Here is a 25859-nt window from a genome sequence, read left to right on the forward strand (position 1 = left end):
CGCCCTGGTTTCTACGAAGCCCCTTCCGCTTGGCGGTAGGTGACGGGCGGCAGACACAGCCCCGTGTGGGAGCCCGGCTCCCGCCCTCAGCGCCCAGGCCAGCGCCTCAGGGGCAGCGACTGGGGTGATGTCCGTGACCCCAGGCCTCCCTTCCCCGGGACCCAGCTGCATGTTGGCAGGAGCTTGGCTGGGGTCGGAAATGTGGGGGTCCCAGCGTGTGGCCTCATTAAACAGCGGGTGTTTCATTCGGGCCACAGCAGGCCCGGATTCCCGGCCGGGCCTCCCCCGGGGAACGTCTATCAGGGAGCTGGACGCCGGGCCCGGACAGCTGAGCCGGGTCAGGCATCGGCACCTGCAGACGGGGCCGGTCAGCCCCTTGCACGCCTGCACGGGGCGCCGTCCAGGGGGAGGGGCTGTGGGGTGCATGGGGCACTGTCCAGGGGGGAGGGGGCTGTGGGGTGCACGGGGCACTGTCCAGGGGGGAGGGGGCTGTGGGGTGCACCGGGCGCCGTCCAGGGGTCAGGGGGCTGTGGGTGCATGGGGCGCCGTCCAGGGGGGAGAGGGCTGTGGGGTTCACAGGGCGCCGTCCAGGGGGCAGGAGGCTGTGGGGTGCACGGGGCACTGTCCAGGGGGAGGGGGCCGCCCGGCCGGCCCTGGCCCCTGTGCGTCCCCATAGGCCTGCCTGAAGCTGGCCCTTGGCCGGCCGCCGGTTCTCCCGCTGAGAAGTTGATTGAACTTGGGTGGCTGCCGCTGCCTGAGCTGTTTCCCAGGAGAAAGCAAATGCACAAAAGATGGGGGACCCAGGCCCCTCGCTGGGGGGGACAGAGGGGGGGGTGCGTGCCCGTGTCCCGGGGAGGGGCCCGCATGGGTGCTGGCCTTTTGCACCCCCACGGCGGCACATTGTCCCGTCCTGTGTGAGCGGAGAAAAGCCTGCACTCGGGGTAACCCTCGCTCCCCCCCGCCCCTGCCCAGAGCTCCCCCCCGCCCCTGCCCAGAGATGTCGGGGGGGGGGGGGGGGCCATTGTGGGAACTAAACGCCCCTTTCACGCGTTTATCTGCCTCAGTGAGCACAGTGTCCTGCGCCCGGGACGCTGGCCCTGCCTTTCTCCGGCGCCGCGGGCACGGAGCGACCCCCACCCCCAAGGCCCTTGGGAGAGAGGACGCCAAGTCTGGGGGCCTCATCCGTGGGCTGGACGTCTCGGCCACCTCGGACCCCGTCCCTCACCAAGAGCCCGGCGGCTCCGGGAACACAGATGGGTGTTTAGCGGAGCCCGTGCCCGGCCGGCCTGGCTCAGGGGTTGAGCGTCGGCCCTAGGAGCCAGGCGGTCAGGGTTCGATTCCGGTCAGGGCACAGGCCCCCGGCCGCTGGACACATGCCCCAGGCTCTCTGTGCTCCCCCCACCCCCAGGGTGGGTCAGGGCCGACCAAGCCAGAAGCCAGGAGCATCCATGGACTCCGTCCCCAGCGGGCGAGGTTTCGGCCGATCCGATCAGAACGATTTGATTCCCTGGGTCCGGGTGCAGCCCTCTGTGCCCGGGTGGGGGCCAGGGCCTTGGGGGAGCCCCGTGCATCCCCTGGTGGGGCATCTCCTGGCACAGGCACGGCCTCTCCGCCTGGGGAGGGCTTTGGACGGACAGCGCGCTCTCTGGGTATAAACAGCCTTTGCTGACACTGGACCTGTCCGTGCAGACCCCCTGCTGCAGACCCAGGGGTCAGCTCCGGCCCTGGGGCTGTACGTGCACGTGAGGCCGGGCAGGGTCTGGGGGCCCCAGCGGAGGCCCAGGGCCACGGAGGTCATTCCCCTCAAGGTCAAGGCCAAAGGGATTTCGCTGCATCATCCCGAGGGCCACAGCCGGGCGCCCCCCCTGGGAAACAGCCGAGGCTTCACAGCTGCACCATGAGTGACGGTTTTGAGTCTCCTCCTTCACTCACGCCCTGCTCGTTCTTGCACACCTACTATGTGCCCAGGACGGTGTCGGATTCCGGCGATGCCAGGAGGAGAAGTGGACATAGTCACGGAGCTGTGTGACTGGGGGGATGTTAGGGGGATGGCGCCCTCTGGGGCTGCACGTTGGACCCCCTGGTCCCCCACTCCCGTCCTGCTCCTTGGATCGCGCAGTGTGGCCACAAGGCCGCCGCCTCTGCTGACACGCGTCCCCACAGCCTGGGCCTGGTTCTCCGACTCTGTTATAGGCATCCCTTCGTCCGTCTCTGTGCTGTTTCTCTTAAAAAAAAATACTTTTATTGATGTCAGAGAGGAAGGGAGAGGGAGAGGGAGATAGAAACATCAGCGATGAGAGAGAATCACGGACCGGCTGCCCCTGCACGCCCCCCACGGGGGATGGAGCCCGCAACCCGGCATGTGCCCTTGACCGGGACTCGAACCCGGGGACCTCCTGGCTCCTAGGTCCACGCTGAACCACTGAGCCACCCTGGCCGGGCTGCGTTTCTCTTTCTGTAACTGAGCCCTTTGTCCCAGCTGCCCGGCGTCTGCCGCTCTGGCTCCCAGGGGCCGCCTCCTCCCGGGATGTGTCCCCCAGGCAGGTGGGGGTACCGGCAGGCAGGCTCAGGGGGCCCGTGCGTGCGCTGCTGCCGGCGGCCGCCCCAGGGGGCACCCGGCTCCGCCCCGTGGTCCCGGTCAGCGTGGTCGACCCCATGGCCCCGGTCAGCATGGCCGACCGTCAGCTTATGAACCAGGAGGTCACGGGTTCGATTCCCGGTCAGGGCACAGGCCCGGGTTGCGGGCTCGATCGCCAGTGGGGGGTGTGCAGGAGGCAGCCGATCGACGATTCTCTCTCATCATTGATGTGTCTCTCTCTCTCTCTCTCTCTCTCCTCTCTCTCTCTCTCTCTCGCTCTCTCGCTCTCACCCTCTCCCTTCCTCTCTGAAATCAATAAAAAAATATAGTAAAAGCAAACTGACGCTGATTTGAGCGGCATCCCTGCAACAGAATGTCCCGGTTGGATTCCCGGTCGGGCACCTGCTGATTAAACCTGTTGTTTTATTACTATTATTATTTTTTATGTTGTTGTCTGAGCAACAAGTGAGACCGCAGCCAGCAGGAGGGAGGGGCTGGGCTCTGGGAGACTGCTGGGTGGGCATTGGGCGGTGGGCAGCCCTGCAGGGCGGGAAGGGGGAGGGGGGGGAAGGGGGAGAGAGGGGAGGGAGGGGAGAGGGGAGGGAGGGGAGGGAGGGGAGCGGGGAGGGGGGGAGGGGAGGGGAGCGGGGAGGGGGAGGGAGGGGAGGGACGCGCCCTGGGAGGCCCCGGCTGAAACAGGCCCCTCTGTGTCCCCTCCTCTCCCCCTCCCGTGGGGGACCCAGGCGGGAGGGCAGACGGATGCACCCCCAGAAGGCAGGCCTCCCGCACCCTCCACCTGCTGACAAAGCCGCCTTTCAGGTCCCCAGGGAACAGCCCTGCCTTTCATCACAGCGTGAATCGTGAAATCGCCCCGAGAGGCCCAGCAGGGCTGAGCGAGCGAGCGGGGTGGGAGGGGGTGCTGAGCCCTGGGGAGGGGGTGGGAATTGAGATCTGGGAAGTGGGTGCTGAGCCCTGGGGGTGGGGGTGGGGTTGAGATCTGGGGGTGTGGGGGTGGGACTGAGCCCTGGGGAGGGTGCTGAGCCCTGGTGGGGTGGGATTAAGATCTGGGGGGCTGAGCCCTGGGGGTGGGGGTGGGATTGAGATCTGGGGGGGCTGAGCCCTGGGGGTGGGGGGTGGGGTTGAGATCTGGGGTGTGGGGGTGGGACTGAGCCCTGGGGAGGGTGCTGAGCCCTGGGGGGGTGGGATTAAGATCTGGGGGGCTGAGCCCCTGGGGGGGTGGGGGTGGGATTGAGCCCTGGGGAGGGGGGGTGCTGAACCCTGGGAAGGGGGTGGGATTGAGATCTGGGGGGGGCTGAGCCCTGGGGTGGGGGGGTGGGATTGAGATCTGGGGGGGCTGAGCCCTGGGGAGGGGGTGGGATTGAGATCTGGGGGGGGCTGAGCCCTGGGGGTGGGGGGTGGGGCTGAGCCCTGGGGGGTGGGGGGCTTGGAGGGCACTGGGAGCCGCAGGAGAGGCAGCGAAGTGCTCACGGAGGCCCCGCTGCCTGGGGCTCTCAGGGGCTCTAGGGCCCCCCCCCACCCCCGTCTTTGGGGTGTGGACTGGGGTGTGGACGCAGGAGAGGGGCCTGGGCCATCCTCTCTGCCTGGGGGGGCGGGGGGGGGTGGAGCGCTGGGTTGCTCCGTAAAAACCTGGGAATTACGATGGAGAAGCTCGTCCCCTCACACACGGCCCTGCCCGTGGGTCACGCGTGGAATCTGAGGACACGCGTGGCCTCGCGCACACGGCAGGCGGCTCACGTGCTCCAGGCCGGGGCCTCCTCCTGGCCGCGAAGGCTCCATCATGGGGGGGGGTCCAGTTCCCGACGTCCCGGGACCCGCTCCTGCCCCTGTTCCGGGGGGGGGGGGGGGGGGTCGTTGAACACACCTGCACCCGGAGGGGAGGCAGTCGGGCTGAGTCAGCCCGGCCTGGGTGGCTCAGTGGGTATCGCGTCGGCCCCGACACACCTCAGGGCATGCTACCCGCTGGGCCTGCAGACCACCACCTGGGCTGGTCATTCCTCAGGGCGTGCTACCCTCTGGGCCTGCAGACAGACCACCCTGGGCTGGTCATTTCCTCAGGGCATGCTACCCGCTGGGCCTGTAGACACCACCTGGGCTGGTCATTCCCAGGGCATGCTACCCGCTGGGCCTGCAGACACCACCTGGGGCTGGTCATTCCCCAGGGCATGCCTACCCGCTGGGCCCTGCAGACACCACCTGGGCTGGTCATTCCTCAGGGCATGCTACCCGCTGGGCCTGCAGACACCACCTGGGCTGGTCATTCCTCAGGGCATGCTACCCGCTGGGCCTGCAGACAACCACCTGGGCTGGTCATTCCTCAGGGCATGCTACCCGCTGGGCCTGCAGACACCACCTGGGCTGGTCATTCCCCTATGGCACGCTACCCGCTGGGCCTGCAGACACCACCTGGGCTGGTCATTCCTCAGGACCATGCTACCCGCTGGGTTGTAAATGCAGACGGAGGAGGGGACACATCTCCCTGCAGGGGGGAGGAAGGGAGACTCATTTCCTGCCTTCACGGTGGGCGAGGCTTGGCTTTGATGCTGGAAGAGGGTTTTATGGGGTGCGAAGCCGGGAGGGGCGTGGCCGGAGGCTGATGGCACCCTGGCCGGGTGAGCGCAGTTCCTGTGTTGTATCATGAGAAACGGGGGGGGGGGGGGGGGGGGGGGGTGGGGGGGGGGGGGGGGGGGGGGGGGGGGCATCCCACAGCCACGGGAGCTGACCTGGGGACCTCCCGATGGCCCAGCTGCCTGGCCCCAGATTGGGGGTCCCCCGGGGGCGCCTGGCCCCCACGGACTCTCTAGCCCTGGACATGGGGCCCCCCGGGACTAGCTAGCCTCAGACCTGGGATTCCCAGGATGGCCTGGCCCCAGGCTGCGGGGCCCCCCCAATATTGCCTGGCCCTGGACATGGGGGCTCCCTACCTGTGCTTGACCCACTCACTCACTCACAGGAGGCTTGGACGCAGCAGCACACAGCCTGCAGGAGGCTGGCTCAGCTGCTCCGTGGGGGACACGCTGTCCAGGCAGCAGGAGGCCACCCCTGCAAACCGCGTGCCCCTCCATCCCTGTTTCTCCTCATCGATGGATGGCCGCTCAGCCAGCGTCCATCTCCTCCGCCCGCAGGCCCGTGCCCAGCGTCGCCTCGTCTGCAGGAGGAACCTGTGGTCTCTGAGATTTTCAGTCGTTTTAAGAGGACGTGACGCATTTTAAGTTTGAGCCTGGTTTTGCAGCGTTTTGGGAAAGTTATGAGGAGAGTACAAAGTAATATGTCTATTTAATTATAGAGCTGTACTAATAAGAGGGTAATATGCTAATTAGACCGGATGGACCGGACGTCTTCCTGACGTCATTCTGGACGTCCTTCCTGACAAAGCTGGGGCCCAGGAGAAGCCGCCCGGGGTCCCGGGTGTCTGCAGCCGGCCCGAGGAGGGAAGCCTGGGTCCCAGGTGTGGGGGGCCGAGTCAGAGGCAGTTAGGGGCGATCAGGCCGGCAGGGTGGAGCAGTTAGGGAGCGATCAGGCCAGCAGGGGAGCAGATAGGGGGCAATCAGGCCAGCAGGGGAGCAGTTAGGGAGCAATCAGGCCAGCAGGGGAGCAGTTAGGGAGCGATCAGGCAGTCAGGGGAGCGGTTAGGGGGCAATCAGGCCAGCAGGGGAGCAGTTAGGGAGCGATCAGGCAGTCAGGGGAGCGGTTAGGGGGGCAATCAGGCCAGCAGGGGAGCAGTTAGGGAGCGATCAGGCAGTCAGGGGAGCGGTTAGGGAGCAATCAGGCCAGCAGGGGAGCAGTTAGGGAGCGATCAGGCAGTCAGGGGAGCGGTTAGGGGGCAATCAGGCCAGCAGAGGAGCAGTTAGGGGCGATCAGGCCAGCAGGGGAGCGGTTAGGGAGTGAACAGGCTAGCAGGGGAGCAGTTAGGGGCAACCAGGCCAGCAGGGGAGTAGTTTGGGACGATCAGGCCAGCAGGAGAGCAGTTAGGGGGTGAACAGGCCAGCAGGGGAGCGGTTAGGGGGGTGAACAGGCCAGCAGGGGAGCAGTTAGGGGCAAGCAGTCTAGCAAGGGAGCGGTTAGGGACGATCAGGCCGGCAGGTGAGCAGTTAGGAGCCAGCAGTCCCAGATTGCGAGAGGGATGTCTGCTGGTTTAGGTCCGATCCCGCAGTCAGACATCCCCCGAGGGGTCCCGGATTGGAGAGGGTGCATGCTGGGCTGAGGGACACCCCCCACCCCATGCACGAATTTCATGCACTGGGCCTCTAGTAATTGATATAATATAATAACAGTATTATAAATATATTGATATTAAAACAATAATATATTAACAGTATAACTACAATAACGCTTATACATAATAATTATTATATATTCCATAATTGTTATATACTTACTGTTTCTCCCCCCCACCCCCTGCCCCAACACACACCATTAAAAATAAGTTGAATGGCCTGGCCAGTGTGGCTCAGTGGTTGAGCGTCGACCTATGAACCAGGAGGGCAGGGTTCGATTCCCGATCAGGGCACATGCCCGGGTTGCAGGCTCAATCCCCAGTAGGGGGCATGAAGGAGGCAGCCGATCCATGATTCTCTCTCATCATGGATGTTTCTCTCTCTCTCTCTCCCTCTCCCTTCCTCTCTGAAATCAATAAATACATATATACATTTTTTAAAAATTAGCATGATCACTTGGAGAAGGAGGAAGTGTTCTTGGTGGATGTGGGAGAGGAGCGGCTGTCATTTCCCTGCATTGAGCATCTGCCCCCTGGTGGTCAGTGCGTGGCATAGCGACCGGTTGTTCCGCCGATCGGCTCGATTTGCATATTAGCCTTTTATTATATAGGATTGTCGAGACGTAGCGTCAGGCACGGCTGATGGGTGGTTATTGGGAGCGGGGCACGCAGGGCAGCTAAAATTGAACTCGCGATGAATTGCGTGGGCCCGTGCCCGGCACTGTGGGTGGCAGCCGTCAGCAGCTCGGAAACGCGCCCCATTGAAAGGGGCGTGTGGCTGTCCCCCAAGCCGTGAGGATGGGCCGCCCGGAACTGCAGGTCCTGCCGCGGAGAACGGAGACTCCAATCCGTGGGTGTCTGTCGGCGTGAGAATGCAACCACGCACGGACGTGTGGAGTAGCGTGCTCTTCACACACGCTCCGCCGTGGCAGAAGGCAGGAATGGCAGCCCTGGCCGGTCTGGCTCGGTGGTGAGCGCATCAGACCGAAGGGCCTCGGGTTCGATTCCTGGTCACGGGGCACGCGTACCTCGGTCGCAGGTTCCACGCCCGGCTCCCGGTATTGCTTATCCAAACTGGGTGTGCGTCTCTACCCTGGGCTCCTGGTCAGAATCACATCCCACGAGTAAAATTCGTGGCCCTCTGTCCAACCTGTCTTGGCCACGCCCCCCCAGCATCTCTAACATCCTGATGTCCCCCTCCCCTCCCCCCCCCCCCCCCCCGTGACAGAGAATTCTTATTCTTCAAAAAGTGAACTCCAGCCCTGGCTGGTGTGGCCCAGTGGATAGAGCGTCGGCCTGCAGACTGAAGGGTCCCGGGTTCGATTCCAGCCAAGGGCACACACCTGCCCGGGTTGCAGGCTGGATCCCCCAGTGTGGTGCCTGCCGGAGGCAGCCAATCAATGATTCTCTCTCATCATTGATGTTTCTGTCTCTCTCCCTCTCCCTTCCTCTCTGAAATCAATAAAAATGTTTGTTTTTTTTAAAAGAGAGCTACTCCTGCAAAATAAATAAATAAATTAAATTTTTTTTTTTAAAAAGTGAGCTCCTATTCACACGGAGGAAGCCCGAAAGGCCATTTACTTGGTCTACACACGCGTCCAAAGAACACGGCCTCCATGAAAGGGAAAAATAAGAGAACAGAAGGACCATGGGAGTCCTGAGGAAGAAATCACTAAGAAATGGTTAAAATAATAATAATAATAATAATAATGATAATATGAAGTGATGGGAAAAAATAGCCAAATTTCAAAACAGAATAGAGACCTGAAATGCATAAATATGTCACCGTATATATTGATACTAGAGGCCCGGTGCACGAAATCAGTGCACTGATAGGGTTCCTAGCGGCTGCCAGCTGGGGCCTCCCTCTCTTCCCCCAGCTGGCCCCGCCCCCTGGTTGAACTCCTGGACAGACGGCCTCCCGGTTGAGGGGACAATTTGCATACCACGCTTTTATTATATAGGACACTGCATAGGGTGCCCCAGGGCCGTAAGAAATGCAAACAATTCACTGTGAATCACTCATTCTCGAATTGCCCCCCTTAAAAACCAAACGGCCCCCCTGGGGGGCGTGTGCCCCAGGTTGAGGACCACGGGCCCAGGACGGGGGGGGGCGGGGCGTGGAGAAGTCATGGGCACAGGTGAGCTCTTCCTTGCTGCCGTGGTTTCTCCCCGTGTTGCTAACGACTCTTACTGTCCCTCTCCCAGTGCCTGGCGCCCTGCAAGGAGACGCGGGACCTGCAGAAGGAGGGGTGTCTGAGCTTCTGCGAGGTAAGCGGGGCGGCCGCCCAGGTGCCTGCGTGTGCCTGCGCCCGGCTGACCGGGACCAACGGGGGGTCAGTTACTGTGTGTGTGTGTGAGAGACAGAGAGAAAGAGAGAAAGAGAGAGAGAGAGAGAATGCAGATAAAAAAGAACAATACTGCCCTGGCCGGTGTGGCCCAGTGGGTAGAGCGTCGGCCTGCAGACTGAAGGGTCCTGGGTTCGATTCCCGGTCAAGGGCACATGCCTGGGCTGCGGGCTCGATCCCCAGCCCCTGCTGGAGACAGCCAGTCGATGTGTCTCTCTCACTTTGATGTGTCTCTCTCCCTCCCTCCACCACCCTCCCTCCCTCCTACTCTGTCTGAAAAATCAATGGAAAAATATATCATCGGATGAGGATTACAAAGAAATTAGTAGGCCCTGGCCGGTTCGGCTCAGTGGATGGAGCGTCAGCCTGCGGTCTGAAGGGTCCCGGGTTCGATTCCCGGTCAAGGGCACATGCCCGGGTTGCGGGCTGGATCCCCAGTGTGGGGCGTGCAGGAGGCGGCCGATCCACGATTCTCTCTCATCATGAATGTTTCTGTCTCTCTCTCCCTCTCCCTTCCTCTCTGAAATGAATAAAAAAACTTTTAAAAGAAAAATCTATCCCCAATATGCCGTCTTCTTGGGCTCCCTGGGGCTACCGCTAACCTGTCGTGGGTCATAATCCTGTAGGACATGAACATAAATAGGACTTCTTTTTTTTTTTTTTATCCTCCCCCCGAGAATATTTTCCCATTGATTTTTGGAGAGAGTGGGAGAGACAGAGAGAAACATGGATGCGAGAGAAACGCATCGATGGGTTGCCTCCTGCACGTGCCCCTCAACCAAGGCCCAGGCTGGGGAGAAGCCTGCCACGGAGGTCCGTGCCCTTGACTGGAATCGAACCCGGGACCCTTCGGTCCGCAGGCCAACGCTCTATCCACTGAGCCACGCCGGCCAGTGCTAAACACGACTTCTGCAGTGGGAAGGAAGGGAGTGCATTTGCTCTGTTAACCATTTGGACGGAAGAACGGTTCTGACCTCCCTTTGCGATGTCGTGTGCGGGGCTGAGCGAAATTGTTCTGGCCTCCCTCTGCGACGTCGTGTGCGGGGCTGAGCGGAATTGCCCTGGTCTCCCTTTGCGACGTCGTGTGTGGGGGCTGAGCGGAATTGCCCTGGCCTCCCTTTGCGACGTCGTGTGCGGGGCTGAGCGGAATTGCCCTGGCCTCCCTTTGGGACGTCGTGTGCGGGGCTGAGCGGAATTGCCCTGGCCTCCCTTTGGGACGTCGTGTGCGGGGCTGAGCGGAATTGCCCTGGCCTCCCTTTGCGACGTCGTGTGCGGGGCTGAGCGGAATTGCCCTGGCCTCCCTTTGCGACGTCGTGTGCGGGGCTGAGCGGAATTGCCCTGGCCTCCCTTTGCGACGTCGTGTGCGGGGCTGAGCGGAATTGCCCTGGCCTCCCTTTGCGACGTCGTGTGCGGGGGCTGAGCGGAATTGCCCTGGCCTCCCTTTGCGACGTCGTGTGCGGGGCTGAGCGGAATTGCCCTGGCCTCCCTTTGCGACGTCGTGTGCGGGGCTGAGCGGAATTGTTCTGGTCTCCCTTTGCGACGTCGTGTGTGGGGCTGAGCGGAATTGTTCTGGTCTCCCTTTGCGACGTCGTGTGCGGGGCTGAGCGGAATTGCCCTGGCCTCCCTCTGCGACGTCGTGTGCGGGGCTGAGCGGAATTGCCCTGGCCTCCCTTTGCGACGTCGTGTGTGGGGCTGAGCGGAATTGTTCTGGCCTCCCTTTGTCACGTCGTGTGCGGGGCTGAGCGGAATTGCCCTGGTCTCCCTTTGCGACGTCGTGTGCGGGGCTGAGCGGAATTGTTCTGGCCTCCCTTTGTCACGTCGTGTGCGGGGCTGAGCGGAATTGTTCTGGCCTCCCTTTGCGACGTCGTGTGCGGGGCTGAGCGGAATTGTTCTGGCCTCCCTTTGTGACGTCGTGTGCGGGGCTGAGCGGAATTGTTCTGGCCTCCCTTTGTCACGTCGTGTGCGGGGCTGAGTGGAATTGCCCTGGTCTCCCTTTGCGACATCGTGTGCGGGGCTGAGCGGAATTGCCCTGGTCTCCCCCGCAGCCTCTGTTCCCCAAGCGGAGCCACGAGTGCCTGACCAGCTGCGAGTTCCTGCAGCACGTGCTGGCCGTCAAACAGGGGGACTGCCCAGCCCCCGAGAGGGCCAGCGGCTTCGCGGCCGCCTGCGTGGAGAGCTGCGAGCAGGACCGCGAGTGCTCGGGGGTGAAGAAGTGTTGCTCCAACGGCTGTGGGCACACCTGCCAGGTTCCCAAGATGCTGTACAAAGGTAGGAGCCTGCAGGTATGGGAGGGCGCCGTTCACCCCCCCTGCCTCCTCCCACCCCTTCCCACCGGGGTCCCCCGAGGGGTCCCAGATCGGAGAGGGTGCAGGCTGGGCTGAGGGACACCCCCCCCCCATGCATGAATTTCGTGCACCAGGCCACTAGTCTATAATAAGAAAAGCATAATATGCTAATTAGACCGGACAGCCTTCCAGACGTCCTTCCATACGACCTTCCGGACAAAGCTGAGCCCCTTGCATGGATTTCATGTGCCATGGAAGTCAGTGTCGTAAGATGTGCCCCCCGGGGTCACGGAGTTTATACCGTTTCTGTAAAAAGAAAACCCCTGAGCCCCAATGGAGAGCAGGCGGGGACCGAGCTGTCATGACCGAGCCCGCTGTGTGGGCGAAGGACTTGCAACGCTGCAGGGTGTCCCTCCTGTGAAGCCCATGTCGGCCTCACAGACGCCCTGGCAGCGTGAGGAACACACACAGAAAAGGCCCTGGACCCTGGGCCAGTGTGGCTCAGTGGTTAGAGCGCCGGCCTGCGGACCGAAGGGTCCTGGGTTCGATTCCCGGTCAAGGGCACGGACCTCGGTTGCAGGCTCCACCCCACCCCGGGCCCTGGATGACGTCCGTGCAGGAGGCAACCCATCGAGGTGTTTCTCTCCCATCGATGTTTCTCTCTGTCTCTCCCCTCCCTCTCTCTTTCACTCCCTCTAAAAACCAATGGGAAAATATCCTCAGCTGAGGATTCTCTCCCTCTCCCTTCCTCTCTGAACTCAATGGAAATATATCTGTACCAATAACATTTCGTGCACTAGTGGCCCGGTGCACGAAATTCATAAAAAAACGAAAGGAAGTAAAGGCCCTGCAGGTTACTGGGGGGGGGGGGGAGCATGTCCAGAACCAGGGACCCACATGGACCCCGTTGGAACCACTGGCCGAGACTCCTGGGAGAGGGGCCGGTCTGGCCTCAGGGCCTGGAGGTCACCAACGCGAAACCACGATGGGAACGAAGGCGGGGCCCGGCCGGGTGGCTCAGTGGGTGAGCGTCGCCCCATGGACCGGGAGGTCACGGTTCGAGTCCTCGTCAGGGCACTCGATCCCCAGCAGGGGGCGTGCAGGAGGCAGCCGGTCCAGGATTCCCTCTCGTCACTGATGTTTCTCTCTCTCTCTCCCTCTCCCTTCCTCTCTGAAATCAATTTTTAAAAAGTATTTTTTTTAAAGAAAGGAGGCAGACGAGATTTGCCTGTGGTTCCTCTTCCCCCCTCAGCCTGGGTCTGAGCACCCCCACCCCCACAGTTGGGGGCGAGCAAGCTGGCGTGGGGGGGGTAGTTGGGGGAGAGCAGGCCAGCAGGAGGGGCAGTTGGGGGTGATCAGGCCGGCGGGGGGGGGCAGTTGGGGGCAATCAGGCTGGTGGGGGGGGCAGTTGGGGGTGATCAGGCTGGCAGGGGGGGCAGTTGGGGGTGATCAGGCTGGCAGGGGGGGAAGTTGGGGGCGAGCAGGCTGGCAGGGAGGGGCAGCTGGCGGTAATGGGTGTGATCTCATTTCAGGGGTCCCCCTGAAACCCAGGAAGGAGCTGCGGTTCGCGGAACTGCCCTCGGGGCACCTGGAGGTCAGGTGGTCCTCGAGATTCAATGTCTCCATCGAGCCGGTGGCCTACGTGCTGCAGAGGAGGTGGAACGCGGGCCTGCACCCCAGCGAGGACGAGGCCACTGCCTGGCAGACGGTGGTGCAGGTGAGTGTGGGGCCGTGCCTCCCCCACAGCTGCAGGTGCAACATGAACCCCGGCTGGCAGGGCTCAGTGGCTGAGCATCGACCTATGAACCAGGAGGTCAGGGTTCAATTCCCAGTTGGGGCACATGCCCGGGTTGCGGGCTCCATCCCAAGTGGGGGGCGTGTAGGAGGCAGCCGATCCATGATTCTCTCTCATCATCGATGTTTCTATTCGTCTCTCCCTTCCTCTCTGAACTCAATAGAAATATATCTATACTAATAAAAGGGTAATATGCTAATTAGACCGGGAGACCTTCCGGACGTCCTTCCGGACAAAGCCATGGTGGCTGGGCTGAGGCCGAGGCGGTTAGGGGCGATCAGGCCAGGAGGGGAGGGCAGCTGGGGGCGATCAGGCTGGCAGGGGGGCGCAGTTGGGGCGAGCAGCCCGGCAGGCAGAGTGGTTAGGGGCGATCAGGCTGGCAGGCAGGTGAGCAGTTAGGAGCCAGCGGCCCCTGTTTGCGAGAGGGATGTCCGACTGCCGGTTTAGGCCCGATCCCTGTGGACATCCCCTGGGGGATCCCAGATTGGAGAGGGTGCAGGCTGGGCTGAGGGACACCCCCCGCCCCCCGTGCATGAGTTTCGTGCACCGGGCCACTAGCATTTTTATAAACTAGCGAGCTACGCTGCCGCCCGGCCTCCCGAAGCCGCGTCCGCGTGGGCTTCACGTGGGCGTCTGCCGGAGACGGGATGGCCAGTTCCTCGCGACACCTGACTGTGGGCTCATTGTTCTGCAAACCCCGGTGGAAGGAGATAATTTTCTAATCCGAGTGCGGGCACTTCCTCCAAGAACTGCCCTTCCTTGAGATAAGCCGGCAGCCGGCGAGGGTCAGGCAAGGCGCCGGCCAGGACCAGTTCATCCGATATGTGATCAGGAAGTGACTTCTCTCTGTGTCTCCTAGTGTGAGCTTTTATTCTGCCCCGGACCCGCGTGGCCGGGCAGACGCCTATCAGCTGGCCGGGGGGAGCCCCCCATGGCTCACCAACCCTGCCAGCTGCTGTCTGCTCCATCTCGGCCCCTTGACAAGGCGATCGGCCGAGTTTATCTCGGCCCAGCCCCGGCCGCTCTGCCCCGGGCGGAGGGAGCACAATATTCCCTTTCTTTCCAAAGCTGTTAAACGGATGCCGGCTGCAAGGCGTCTACCCCGAGATAGAGAGAGAATAAAGCACCCCAGCCAGCATGGCTCAGGGGTTGGGTGTCGACCTAGGAACCAGGAGGTCAGGGTTCGATTCCCGGGTCTCGGGCTCGACCCCCAGCGGGGGGCGTGCGGGAGGCAGCTGATCCTTGATTCTCTCTCATCATGGATGTTTCTCTCTCTTAACCAATCTATATTAATAAAAGGGTAATATGCTAATTAGACCAGGAGACCTTCCGGGCATCCTTCCAGACAAAGCCATGGTGGTGGGGCCGAGGCAGATGCAGATTAGGGGCGATCAGGCAGGCAAGGGGGGCCGTTGGGGGCAAGCAGCCTGACAGGGGGGTTGCAGTTTGGGGCAATCAGGCCAACAGAGGGGCAGTTGGGGGCGAGCAGGCCAGCAGGGGGAGGGAGTAGGGGGTGATCAGGCCGGCAGGCAGAGTGGTTAGGGGCTATCAGGCTGGCGGGGGGCAGTTGGAGGCAAACAAGCCGGCGGGGGGGGGGGTAGTTGGGGGCGATCAGGCCGGCAGGCAGAGTGGTTAGGGGCGATCAGGCAGGCAGGCAGGCAGGTGAGCTGTTAGAAGCCAGCGGTCCCAGATTGGAGAGGGTGCAGGCCGGGCTGAGGGACACCCCCCCACTGTGCACAAATTTCGTGCACCGGGCCTCTAGTAAATATATATATATATTTTTAAAAACGCACTCCCGTGCCCAGGTGTTCGACGAGGGGATTCGGGCCTTTTGTCAACAGTAGAATCCCCTCAAGAGGAATGAACTCTGAAATAATTTAAAGGCCCCAACGTCAAGGACACATTCGATGCAAGAGAAACATCTTAAATGGAGGGGGAAACCCGGCCAAGTGAATCGCGTAATTCTATTCTCTACCCATTTTGTAAAAAAAACAAAAAAAAAAACAAAAAAAACAAAAAAAACCCCACCCCTGGCCAGTGCTGCTCAGTGGTTGGAGCCCCGGCCCTCGGACCGAAGGGTCCTGGGTTCGATTCCCGGTCAAGGGCGCGTACCTTGGCTGCGGGCTCCACCCCCAGCTCCGGTTGGGGTGTGAGAGGGAGGCGCCCCAGAGTCGGGGTGGGAGGGGGGCGAGGTCTCAGCTGCCCGGACCCTCGAGCTTGTCTTTGGAAACAGACCCCCCGACGTGTGAGAATAAGGGGCTCTCTGTGCTTTGTGACCCCCCAGACCACGGACGAGCGGGCGCGGCTGGCGGACATCCGGCCCGGACGGTGGTACCAGTTCCGGGTGGCGGCCGTCAACGTGCACGGAACGCGGGGCTTCACCGCCCCCAGCAAGCACTTCCACTCGTCCCGGGGTGAGCACCCCCCTCCTGCACCCCACCCTCCCTCAGGGACCCCAGCAAGCACTTCCACTCGTCCCGGGGTGAGCACCCCCCTCCTGCACCCCCCTTCCTCCCAGGGACCCCAGCAAGCACTTCTACTCCTCCAGGGGTGAGCACCCCCTCCTGCACCCCACCCTCCTTCTAGGGGACCCCAGCAAGCAACTCCACTCCTCCAGTGGTGAGCACCCCCCTCCTGCACCCCACCCTCCCTCGGGGACCCCAGCAAGCACCTCCACTCCTCCAGGGGTGAGGACCCCCTCCTGCACCCCACCCTCCCTCAGGGACCCCAGCAAGCACTTCCACTCCTCCAGGGGTGAGCACACCCCTCCTGCACCCCACCCTCCCTCGGGGACCCCAGCAAGCACTTCTACTCCTCCAGGGGTGAGCACCCCCCTCCTGCACCCCACCCTCCCTCGGGGACCCCAGCAAGCACTTCCACTCCTCCAGGGGTGAGCACCCCCTCCTGCACCCCACCCTCCCCCCGGGAGCCCCAGCAAGCACTTCCACTCCTCCAGGGGTGAGCACCCCCCTCCTGCAGCCCCCTTCCTCCCGGGCCCCCAGCAGGCACCTCCACTCCTCCAGGGGTGAGCACCCCCCTCCTGTACCCCCCTTCCTCCCGGGGACCCCAGCAAGCACCTCCACTCATCCAGGGGTGAGCACCCCGCTCCTGCACCCCCCTTCCTCCCGGGGACCCCAGCAAGCACTTCCACTCCTCCAGGGGTGAGCACCCCCCTCCTGCCCCCCCCTTCCTCCCGGGGACCCCAGCAAGCACCTCCACTCATCCAGGGGTGAGCACCCCCCTCCTGCACCCCTCTTCCTCCCGGGCCCCCCAGCAAGCACTTCCACTCCTCCAGGGGTAAGCACCCCTCTCCTGCACCCCACCCTCCTCCCGGGGACCCCAGCAAGCACCTCCACTCCTCCAGGGGTGAGCACCCCCCTCCTGCACCCCCCTTCCTCCTGGGGGACCCCAGCAAGCACTTCCACTCCTCCAGGGCTGAGCACCCCCCTCCTGCACCCCACCCTCCTCCCGGGGGGCCCCCAGCAAGCACTTCCACTCCTCCAGGGGTGAGCACCCCCCTCCTGCACCCCACCTTCCTTCTAGGGGACCCCAGCAAGCACCTCCACTCCTCCAGGGGTGACCGCCCCCCTCCTGCCCCCCACCCTCCTCCTGGGCACGTGGGCACACTTATCGCTGTGTGCCTGTGCTGTGGGTGGCCGACATTCCGGCCGTCCCTGGCGATGGGACCAGATGTGCCTGGGGTTCCCTGGGGTGTCTGTCCCACCCCCGGCCGCCCTCCGAGACCTCATACGACAGCGTCCTGGGGTCCCTGGGCCCTGACGCGGGTGTCCATGCCCAGGTTGTGGATGGTCTGTGTCAGGCGGCGGCCGGTTAACGTGGAGAGGAAGGCCCAGCTGGCCCCGTGGTGGCGGCTCCGTGAAGGGTGGTCACGGGCATGTGAATCCACTGCTTGTCTGGGGGCCCTGAGCGTTGGACCAATTTCACTGGCTTCACGTCCGCGTCCATCTCACAGTGCCCAGGGCTCCCCGAGAGCTGGTCCCACGTCTGCCCGGCTCCCTGTGGATTCCCGTCTCGCACTCGTAGCTCAGCCCCGCGGCTCGCTGCCCCCCTCACCGGGAGCCAGCCTCTCCATGAATGCTGACCTCGGTTTTGTTTTTATAAAAATTGTTTAAAATATATTTTTACTGGTATTTTTTCAGAGAGAGAGGGGGAGCGAGAAGGAGAGAGAGAGAAACACCGATGAGGAGAGAGAATCACGGATCGGCTGCCTCCCGCACGCCCCACACTGGGGATCGAGCCCGCAACCCCGGGCCTGTGCCCTTGGCCGGGAATCGAACCCGGGACCCTTCAGTCCGCAGGCCGACGCTCTACCCACTGAGCCACACCGGCCAGGGCATGTTGTGGGCTTCTAACTCTCTTTTTTAAAAAAATAGTCCTTTGAGCCCTGGTGGCCGGGGTTGTACGGCGGTTAGAGTGTCGCCCCCAAGGGTTGCGGGTTCGATTCCCGGTCAAGGGGACGTTCCTGGGTTGCAGGTTCGATCCTGGGCCCCGGTCGGACGGAGTGCATGTGGGCGGCAACCCCTCCGTGCCTCTCTCTCACATCACTCTCTCTCTCCCGCCCCCCTCTCTCCCTCTCCCAAGAAAATCAACGGGAAAAAAACATCCTCAGGTGAGGATGAACAACAAAAAAAAGATCTTTTTAAAAAAAGGTGCATTGTCCACCGAGCAAGCTTTAAATTGACAGTATTGACACCCACCCCTGGCCGTCAGCCCGTCTCCACCCGCTCTGCTAACTGGCCGCAGGGGCTCGGGATATAAGCCATTGACAGCCGCCCGCCCACCCGGCCGCCAGGACCCATGACAGGCCTGAGAATCGAGGGGTCCGGCCCAGGCTCCCCACACATCCTTCCCGTGTCCCAGGGGGCACTCGGCCCGCTGGCCTACGGGGCCCGACAGGTGGAATCGGGTGCCTTTATAGAAGCAGGAAACAGACGAACCCCGCCCTAGCCTTGTAGGGGCACCCCCTCCCCGCCCCAGCACGGAGCCTTCTTATTGGGGAAAACCCTAAATTTATCCCTAAATCCAGGGTGTCTGCGGGGAAACCCCTCGGGCTGTCAGGCTCCTGGCGGTTTCGTGTCGCCCTAAGGGACCATCATTGCTTCCAAAATAACGCTCTGCCCGGCCTGTCTGGGCGGGCGGAGGGCCCGCCCTGGCGTTGAAGGCGGTGAGAGAGAAGGATTTTTCCGTCTGCCCCGGAAAATAATCGTTAAGATTAAGTAGAAGAAGAAAGAGCACCTTTATGAAAAGGTGTCCATGAAGCGCAGGCTCGCCGCCCGGCCTTCCTGGGCGCTAACCCCGATCTTCATGGGAAAAAACCCCCCAAATACCTCTCATTCTCTCCTTTACGGGGAAATTTCAATACATGAGTCTGTGGTTCGCCGGGCTGGGTTGGCGACCGAGCGAGTTATTTCCCTTTTAACTCGTTTGCTTCCCCAAAACATAGAACACCTACTTTTTTTAAAAAAAATATATTCTACTGATTCTTCACAGAGAGGAAGGGAGAAGGATAGAGAGCCAGAAACATCGATCAGCTGCCTCCTGCACACTCCCCACTGGGGACGTGCCCGCAACCAAGGTACATGCCCTTGGCCGGAATCGAACCCGGGACCCTGAGTCCGCAGGCCGACGCTCTATCCACGGAGCCAAACCGGTTAGGGAAGAACACCTATTTTTACAGAAACGTCTCACTTTTCACAGATGGGTTAGGCCGTTTCACCCTTTTTCTTTTTGAGACGAATACCATTTGTGGGTATTTTTTAAAAATATATTTTTATTGATCTCAGAGAGGAAGGGAGAGGGAGAGAGAGCTAGAAACATCCATGATGAGAGAGAATCACGGATCGGCTGCCTCCTGCACGCCCCCTACTGGGGATCGAGCCTGCAACCCGGGCATGTGCTCTGACCTGGAATCGAACCGTGACCTCCTGGTTCACAGGTCGATGCTCAACCCCTGAGCCACGCCGGCCGGGCAAGAAGGGTCTTATTTATTACTGGTTTCCAGCTGGTATTGTACATACAGGGTGTCCCCCCAAAAGGTACACACACTTTCACAGCCGTGAGCTCCATTTCGAAAATGAAATGTATCCGATATAATAAAAGCCTACTATGCTAAGTGTCCAGTTGACCGGTCGGCCGTTCAACCAATCAAAGCGTAATATGCTAATGATATGCTAAGGCCGCTGAACCGCTTGCTATGATGTGCACTGACCACCAGGAGGCAGACAGTCGACTGGTCGACCAGTCGCTATGACGTGCACTGACCACCAGGGGGCAGACAGTCGACCGGTCGACCAGTCGCTATGACGTGCACTGACCACCAGGGGGCAGACAGTTAACTGGTCAACCAGTCGCTATGACGTGCACTGACCACCAGGGGGCAGACGTTCCGACCAGTAGGTTAGCTTGCTGCTGGGGTCTGGCCGATCAGGAATGAGCGAGACCAGCCAGACACGCCCTGGAGCCCTCCCACGGTCCCTCCCTGGCTGGCCAATCTTCTGCGTCCCTCCCCAGCCCTGATCGTGCACCGGTGGGGTCCCTTGGCCTGGCCTGCGCCCTCACAATCCAGGCTGAGGGCCTCCCCCCCCCCCCAGTGCACAGATTTCGTGCACCAGGCCTCCAGTTTTAATAAACCCGGCCTTCATAATTATTCAAAGTGTGTGGCCACATTTCAGGGGGACACCGTACGGAGAGGACGGTGCCCCGTGTCCTGTGGTCCCATAGCCACCCCTCTCCTGGGATTCCAGATCCATCGGCCCCTGCGGCTCCCGCCCGCCTCCGGCTCGCCAACGCCACCAGCCACGGCGACGGGAGCGTGACCGTCACGCTGGCCTGGGACGGGCCCCAGGAGCCGGACGTCCCCGTGCACCACTACAAGGTCTTCTGGAGCTGGGCCGCCCGCGGCGCAGGGGTCCCCGCGAGGAAGAGGCGCAGGACGTCTGTGGACGGGGTAAGAGGCCGTGTGCCCTCGGGGCCATGCCAGCTCCCGGCTGCCGCCCGCCGAGCTAACGCAGGGCCCACGTTCCACAGTCCGTTCGCGTTTCTGTGACTCTGGGTCTGTTTCTGGTCATCGGAGGGGAGGCAGGGAGAGTGGGAGGGGAGAGACCAACCAATGAACGTGAGTGCGTGTATGTGTGTGTGTGTATGCCTCAGCAAACACTCAGCATGGGGTGGCGAGGGCCTGGGTGGGGGTGGGGGGTGGGGGACAGGAGTGGCTGGAAGAGATCAATAAGGAAAGAACGAGGACCTATGTAATACCTTCAACGATAAAGATTAAAAGAAAAAAAATATATATTTTTACAGCAAAAAAAAAAAAAGGAGCAGATGGAGGGAGTGGAATGTTCCCCCCTTCACCCTTATAGTTTCACCCAGGAGGTCAGAGAGTCCTGATGCCTTTTTATTTTTATTTTTTAAACACTTAGCAATAATCGTGCCTCGTCGGCTATGGTACCGCCACGGCTCACAGCAAGGACGATGCCTTTGGCGTCGCAGGTGCCAATGCCTGCATGTAGCCCAGGGAGCAGCTCGCACCCAAAAGGCCAGCGGCAACGGGCACAGGCACGATCCCCCATGACCCCATCCATGGGCCAGCGCAGAGCATAGCACACGCGTGTTCCATGGCACGGGAGCCGTCACTTCCTTTCCTCGCGGCTGATACCGTGTGGCATCGAGTTGTTACAAAGCTGCACAAATGCGGTTCCCCCGGGGCCATAAGGAAACAAACACACGTTGGAAAGTCAGCAAAAATACCAACACCATTTCTCTATTTTATTTATTTTTATTTTTTGCGCTGAAGATGCAGCATCTGTGCCATGTGTTTATTTATTTTTTTAAATACATTTTTTATGGGATTTCAGAGAGGAAGAGAGAGAGACAGAGAGAGAGAGAAACAATGATGAGAGAGAACCATGGATCGGCTGCCTCCTGCACGCCCCCTACTGGGGATGGAGCCCGCAACCTGGGCATGTGCCCTTGACCAGGAATCGGACCGTGACCTCCTGGTTCCTAGGTTAACGCTCAACCACTGGTCAAGGGCACCTACCTTGGTTGCAGGCTCCTCCCCAGCCTGGGCCCTGGTTGGTGCGCATGCAGGAGGCAGCCCATCCTTGTGTCTCTCTCACATCGATGTTTCTCTCTGTGTCTCTCCCTCTCTCTTCTACTCTCTAAAAATCAATGGGAAAAATATCCTCAGGTGAGGATTGAAAAATATATATATATTAAAAATAAAAATTAAAAAAGAGGAAGACAGGGTGAGCTTAGAAAGTTATCCGTGAGCTTGAGGAGAACATGGTCTGACTCTGGGATGGGGGAGCGGCCTCCTGTGGGGGGGGGGTGGCCTGTGACTGGGGCGGACTGTGACTGGGGCGCCCTTCCACCTGTCCCCCAGTCCCAGAACTCCGTGGTCCTGGAGGGCCTGCAGCCAGACTCCGACTACAGCGTGGAGCTGCAGGCCGTGGCCTACTGGGGGCAGATGCGCCTCAAGAGCTCGAAGGTCGCCCTGCACTTCACCCCCTCACCTGCCGCCAGCAACAGTGAGTGTCTCCCGGGCTCATCGGCCCCGCGCCCACCTGCCCAGCAACCACGGGGGGTTACCGTGCAGAGAGAGAGCATTTCATTTGCAACCTGCACGTGGCAGACTTTTTACAATATCTACACTAATAAAAGAGAAAGAAGCAAATTGACCGTACCTTCGTGACTCCCACCAGCCAATCAGGAGCGAGTATGCAAATTAACCCAACAAAGCTGGCGGGTTAATTTGCATACACAGAGTGGCCAGGGGTGGGGTGGGACACAAGCATTCTGCACCGCCCCAGCCGCTTCGGGCCTCTGGGCAGCATGGGAAGGCGGAAAGGTGGCTCCAGCCAGAGCGAAGGGGGTGCTGGCAGCCAAGGGAAGGAAGGCCCATTCTTGCATGAATCTTCATGCATCGGGCCTCTAGTATATATATATTTTTTAATTTTACAGAGGAACGATGAGGGAGAGAGAGAGATAGAAACATCCATGAGGAGAGAGAATCACGGACCGGCTGCCTCCTGCACGCCCCCTACTGGGGATCGAGCCCACAACCCGGGCATGTGCCCTTGACCGGGAATCGAACCTGTGACCTCCTGGTTCCTAGGCCGACACTCAACCATGGAGCCACCCCAGCCAGGCCTGCCACCTCTTTTCTTATAAAATTAAAATAATAGCCCAACTAGGAATTCTGTATCTACTCTTTCTCAAATACCCATTTTGTACCCAATGTCCCTTGGGAGATGTGAGTCATATAGGAGATTTCTCCCTCTTTTCAGTCCCGCCCACCGGATCCCCACCTGCCCGTCTCCCCGCCTCACGGCTCCCCCTCCCTCCGCCCGCCTCCTCCTCTCCTTCTGCTCTTTTTCCAACAAACAAACCGCATTCCTTCCCGGTGAGCAACTGGAACAGGATTGCAGGCTCCCATCTCCCTCCCATCACGTCATGTATTGCTTCCCACAGCCAGGAACCAGGAGGAAAAAAATCCCCCTTCGCTTGTTGAGGTTCGTCACCCAGAGCTGGGGGGTGGGCCCTTTCTCTGCCAGGAGCCATCAGGGCATCTTCTGATTCATGTACTGGAGACCCCGGTGCATGAAATCCATGCAGGGTAACGTCCAGAGGCCTGGCCTCCCCGCCTCCCTGCCTCCCCCTTCTCTCACTCCCTCAGCCCCCTGCCACCGCCGCTGGTCGTCCGCCATGTTCTGCGCCGCCCCCTGGTGGTCAGCGCACGTCATAGCGAGCGATCGAACTCCCGCTCTCCCGGTCAAACTCCCGAGCGGACAATTTGCATATTAGCCTTTTATATACATAGACTAGGGGCCGGGGCACGGATTCGTGCGCCAGTGGGGTCCCTCGGCCTGGCCTGCGGGGATCGGGCCGAAACCGGCTCCCCGACATCCCCGAGGGGTCCTGGATTGCGAGAGGGTGGGTCTCAGGTGACGCACCCTGGAATCGGGCTCCCTCCTCTCTGGTTCCGGGTGCATCACCTGAGAACTGCAGCTGCCAAGTCACCACAGCTTGTCAGCTCCTGTGCTGACTGCCTGGCCCCTGGTGGTCAGTGCGCGTCATAGCTACCGGTTGGAGCGTCTGCCCCCTGGTGGTCAGTACACGTCATAGCTACAGGTTGGAGCATCTGCCCCCTGGTGGTCAGTGCGTGTCATAGCTACAGGTTGGAGCGTCTGCCCCCTGGTGGTCAGTACACGTCATAGCTACAGGTTGGAGCATCTGCCCCCTGGTGGTCAGTGCGTGTCATAGCTACAGGTTGGAGCGTCTGCCCCCTGGTGGTCAGTGCGTGTCATAGCTACAGGTTGGAGCGTCTGCCCCCTGGTGGTCAGTGCGTGTCATAGCTACAGGTTGGAGCGTCTGCCCCCTGGTGGTCAGTGCGCATCATAGCGAACGGTCGGACGGTCGAGCGGTCGGATGGTCGCTTAGGCTTTTATATATATAGTTTTTTTGCTGTTTTTAATTCTCACCCAAGGATATTTTTCCATTGATTTTTTTAGAGCGAGTGGAAGAGAGAGGGCGAGACAGAGAGAGACATCCATGTGAGAGAGACACATCAATGGGTTGCCTCCTGCACGCGCCCCGACCAGGGCTGGGGAACCTGCCACCCAGGCACCTGCCACCCTTGACAGGAATTGAACCCGGGACCCTTCAGTCTGAGGGCCGGTGCTCTGCCCACTGAGCCATACTGGCTAGAGCCACTGGGTAGTTATAACCCCATTCGCAGGCCGTACACAACGACCCACTTAAAAGTGAGCCTGTGGTCTTCAGTCAGACGGTGAACTAACTCCTGCTAATGCAGGGCCAGACACCGTGATGTCAGCGGCCTCATACGGCCGGCGGGGGCGGGGGCGAGGGCTGCCCTTTGCAGGGAGCTGGATGATTGTCTGCCCCCCCACTACCCCCTTACCCCCCACTCCTCCTGGCCCAGCCGCTGCCTCTCCAGCTGTTTGCAGGGAGCGGCTGCCTCTCCCACGGGAGCCGCCGGCCAGGTGGTGACCTAGACTAAGAAATATGTGCTGGGCGTCGGCCTAGATTCCCGGCACCGCCTGGAATTTCCCTAAGTGGTGAGCGGGATGAAGGTGCCTTTGTGGCGGGGCTCCTGGAGGCTCCTGGGTGGAGGGAGGAGGGGGGGCTGGTCTGCACCCACCTGGGGTTAGAGGACTGAGACGGCCAGCCCCACCCTCCCCTTGTTGTGGGTGCCAGGGGCCGATAGGGAGCCCGTGGGGTGCCCAGGAGCCGATTGGGGGCCAGTGGGGTGCCTGGGGGCCAGTGGGGTTCCTGGGAGCAAATTGGGGGCCAGTGGGGTGCCCGGGAGCCTATTGGGGCCTCATGGGGTGCCTGGCGAGGGCCAGGGGCTATACTCCCCGCCTCCGCCCCACTCCCCCTTCCTCACCCCATTGGCTATGTGTCTCCTCCATCTGCCTGTTCCTGAGTTTTCTTGTTGTTGTTTTTTTTTTCATTTCATTTCTTAAAAATATATATTTTTATAGATTTCAGAGAGGAAGGAAGAGGGAGAGAGAGTGAGAGAAACACCAATGAAGAGAGAGAATCATGGACTGGCTGCCTCCTGCACGCCCCCTACTGGGGATGGAGCCCACGACCTGGGCACGTGCCCTGACAGGGATTCGAACCCTGACCTTCTGGGTCCTAGGTCGACACTCACGCACTGAGCCACGCCGGCCGGGCCTGAGCTTTCTCCTTTGTCATAAACCCGTGACCGAGTGAGGAATGGGTCCCTGGGTTCCGGCAGCCGCCCCAGCAAATGCGTGGAGTCCTGCTCCTGGGTCTGGGGGCGTCTGATTGACAGCCCTGGGTCCCAGGATGGCAGGTGTGTGGGATGGGGACCGAGCCCCTCACCTGTGAGCCCCTCACCTGTGAGCCCTTCCACCCTCTGCGGGTGGACGTCGGAGCGAGTGGTCAACCTCTCGCTCTCCTGGTCGAATTCCTGAGCGGACAATTTGCATATTAGCCTTTTATATATAGAGAGATAGACTAGAGGCCCGGTGCACGGATTCCTGCACCGACCGCTGGGGTCCCTCGGCCTGGCCTGTGGGGATCGGGCCGAAAACGGCTCCCTGAAAACCCCCGAGAGGTCCCGGATTGTGAGAGGGCGTCAGCGCTGGGGTGCATGGCTGGGCACCAGCTGGGGTGCAGCAGACCCACCTGGGGGTGCAGGGGACCCCCCGAGGCACACCCTGCATTCGGGCGAAGGGCCCTTAAGCGGAGGACGTGTGCCTCAGCTCCGCAGACATGGATGTGAGCTATTTAAGCTGAAATATTCCGAGTATGCGTCTGGCTCATGTCAGGGTCCACGCCTGGTCCTGGGGGGGGGCCCTGGGGGGGGGGGTGACTGAGCAGCATCGCTCTCTCTCTCTCTCTCTCTCTCTCTCTCTCCCTCTCAGATTCTGCAAGCTATGCCTTCACGCCAAATCCAGCCCCTGTCTGTTTTTATTTGCTTTTAAAAATCTATTTTCATTCATTTTTAGAGAGAGGAAAAGAGAGAGAAATAGATAAACATCAAGGATGAGAGAATCATGGACCAGCTGCCTCCTGCACGCTCCCTCCTGGGGATCGAGCCCGCCAC

The 25859-nt window shown here is 61.0% G+C and overlaps 1 protein-coding gene across 3 annotated transcripts in view; it reads left to right on the plus strand.

Moving 5' to 3' along the window:
• Positions 1-25859, plus strand: part of ANOS1 (anosmin 1) — a 58196-nt gene that overhangs the window by 20928 nt on the left and 11409 nt on the right. For 2 of the 3 annotated variants that reach the window (XM_070402718.1, XM_070402719.1), the window contains exons 3-8: positions 9021-9083; positions 11206-11428; positions 12978-13162; positions 15525-15654; positions 20005-20207; positions 21645-21789. In XM_070402718.1, coding sequence (XP_070258819.1) covers positions 9021-9083; positions 11206-11428; positions 12978-13162; positions 15525-15654; positions 20005-20207; positions 21645-21789 — 949 coding nt within the window. The remainder of the gene's footprint in view (positions 1-9020; positions 9084-11205; positions 11429-12977; positions 13163-15524; positions 15655-20004; positions 20208-21644; positions 21790-25859) is intronic. The other variant, XM_070402720.1, reaches the window with a different exon arrangement.

Source organism: Myotis yumanensis, unplaced genomic scaffold, assembly GCF_028538775.1.
Source record: "Myotis yumanensis isolate MYYU_CA2020_CCGP unplaced genomic scaffold, mMyoYum1.0.hap1 SCAF_24, whole genome shotgun sequence".
Lineage (NCBI taxonomy): Eukaryota > Metazoa > Chordata > Mammalia > Chiroptera > Vespertilionidae > Myotis > Myotis yumanensis.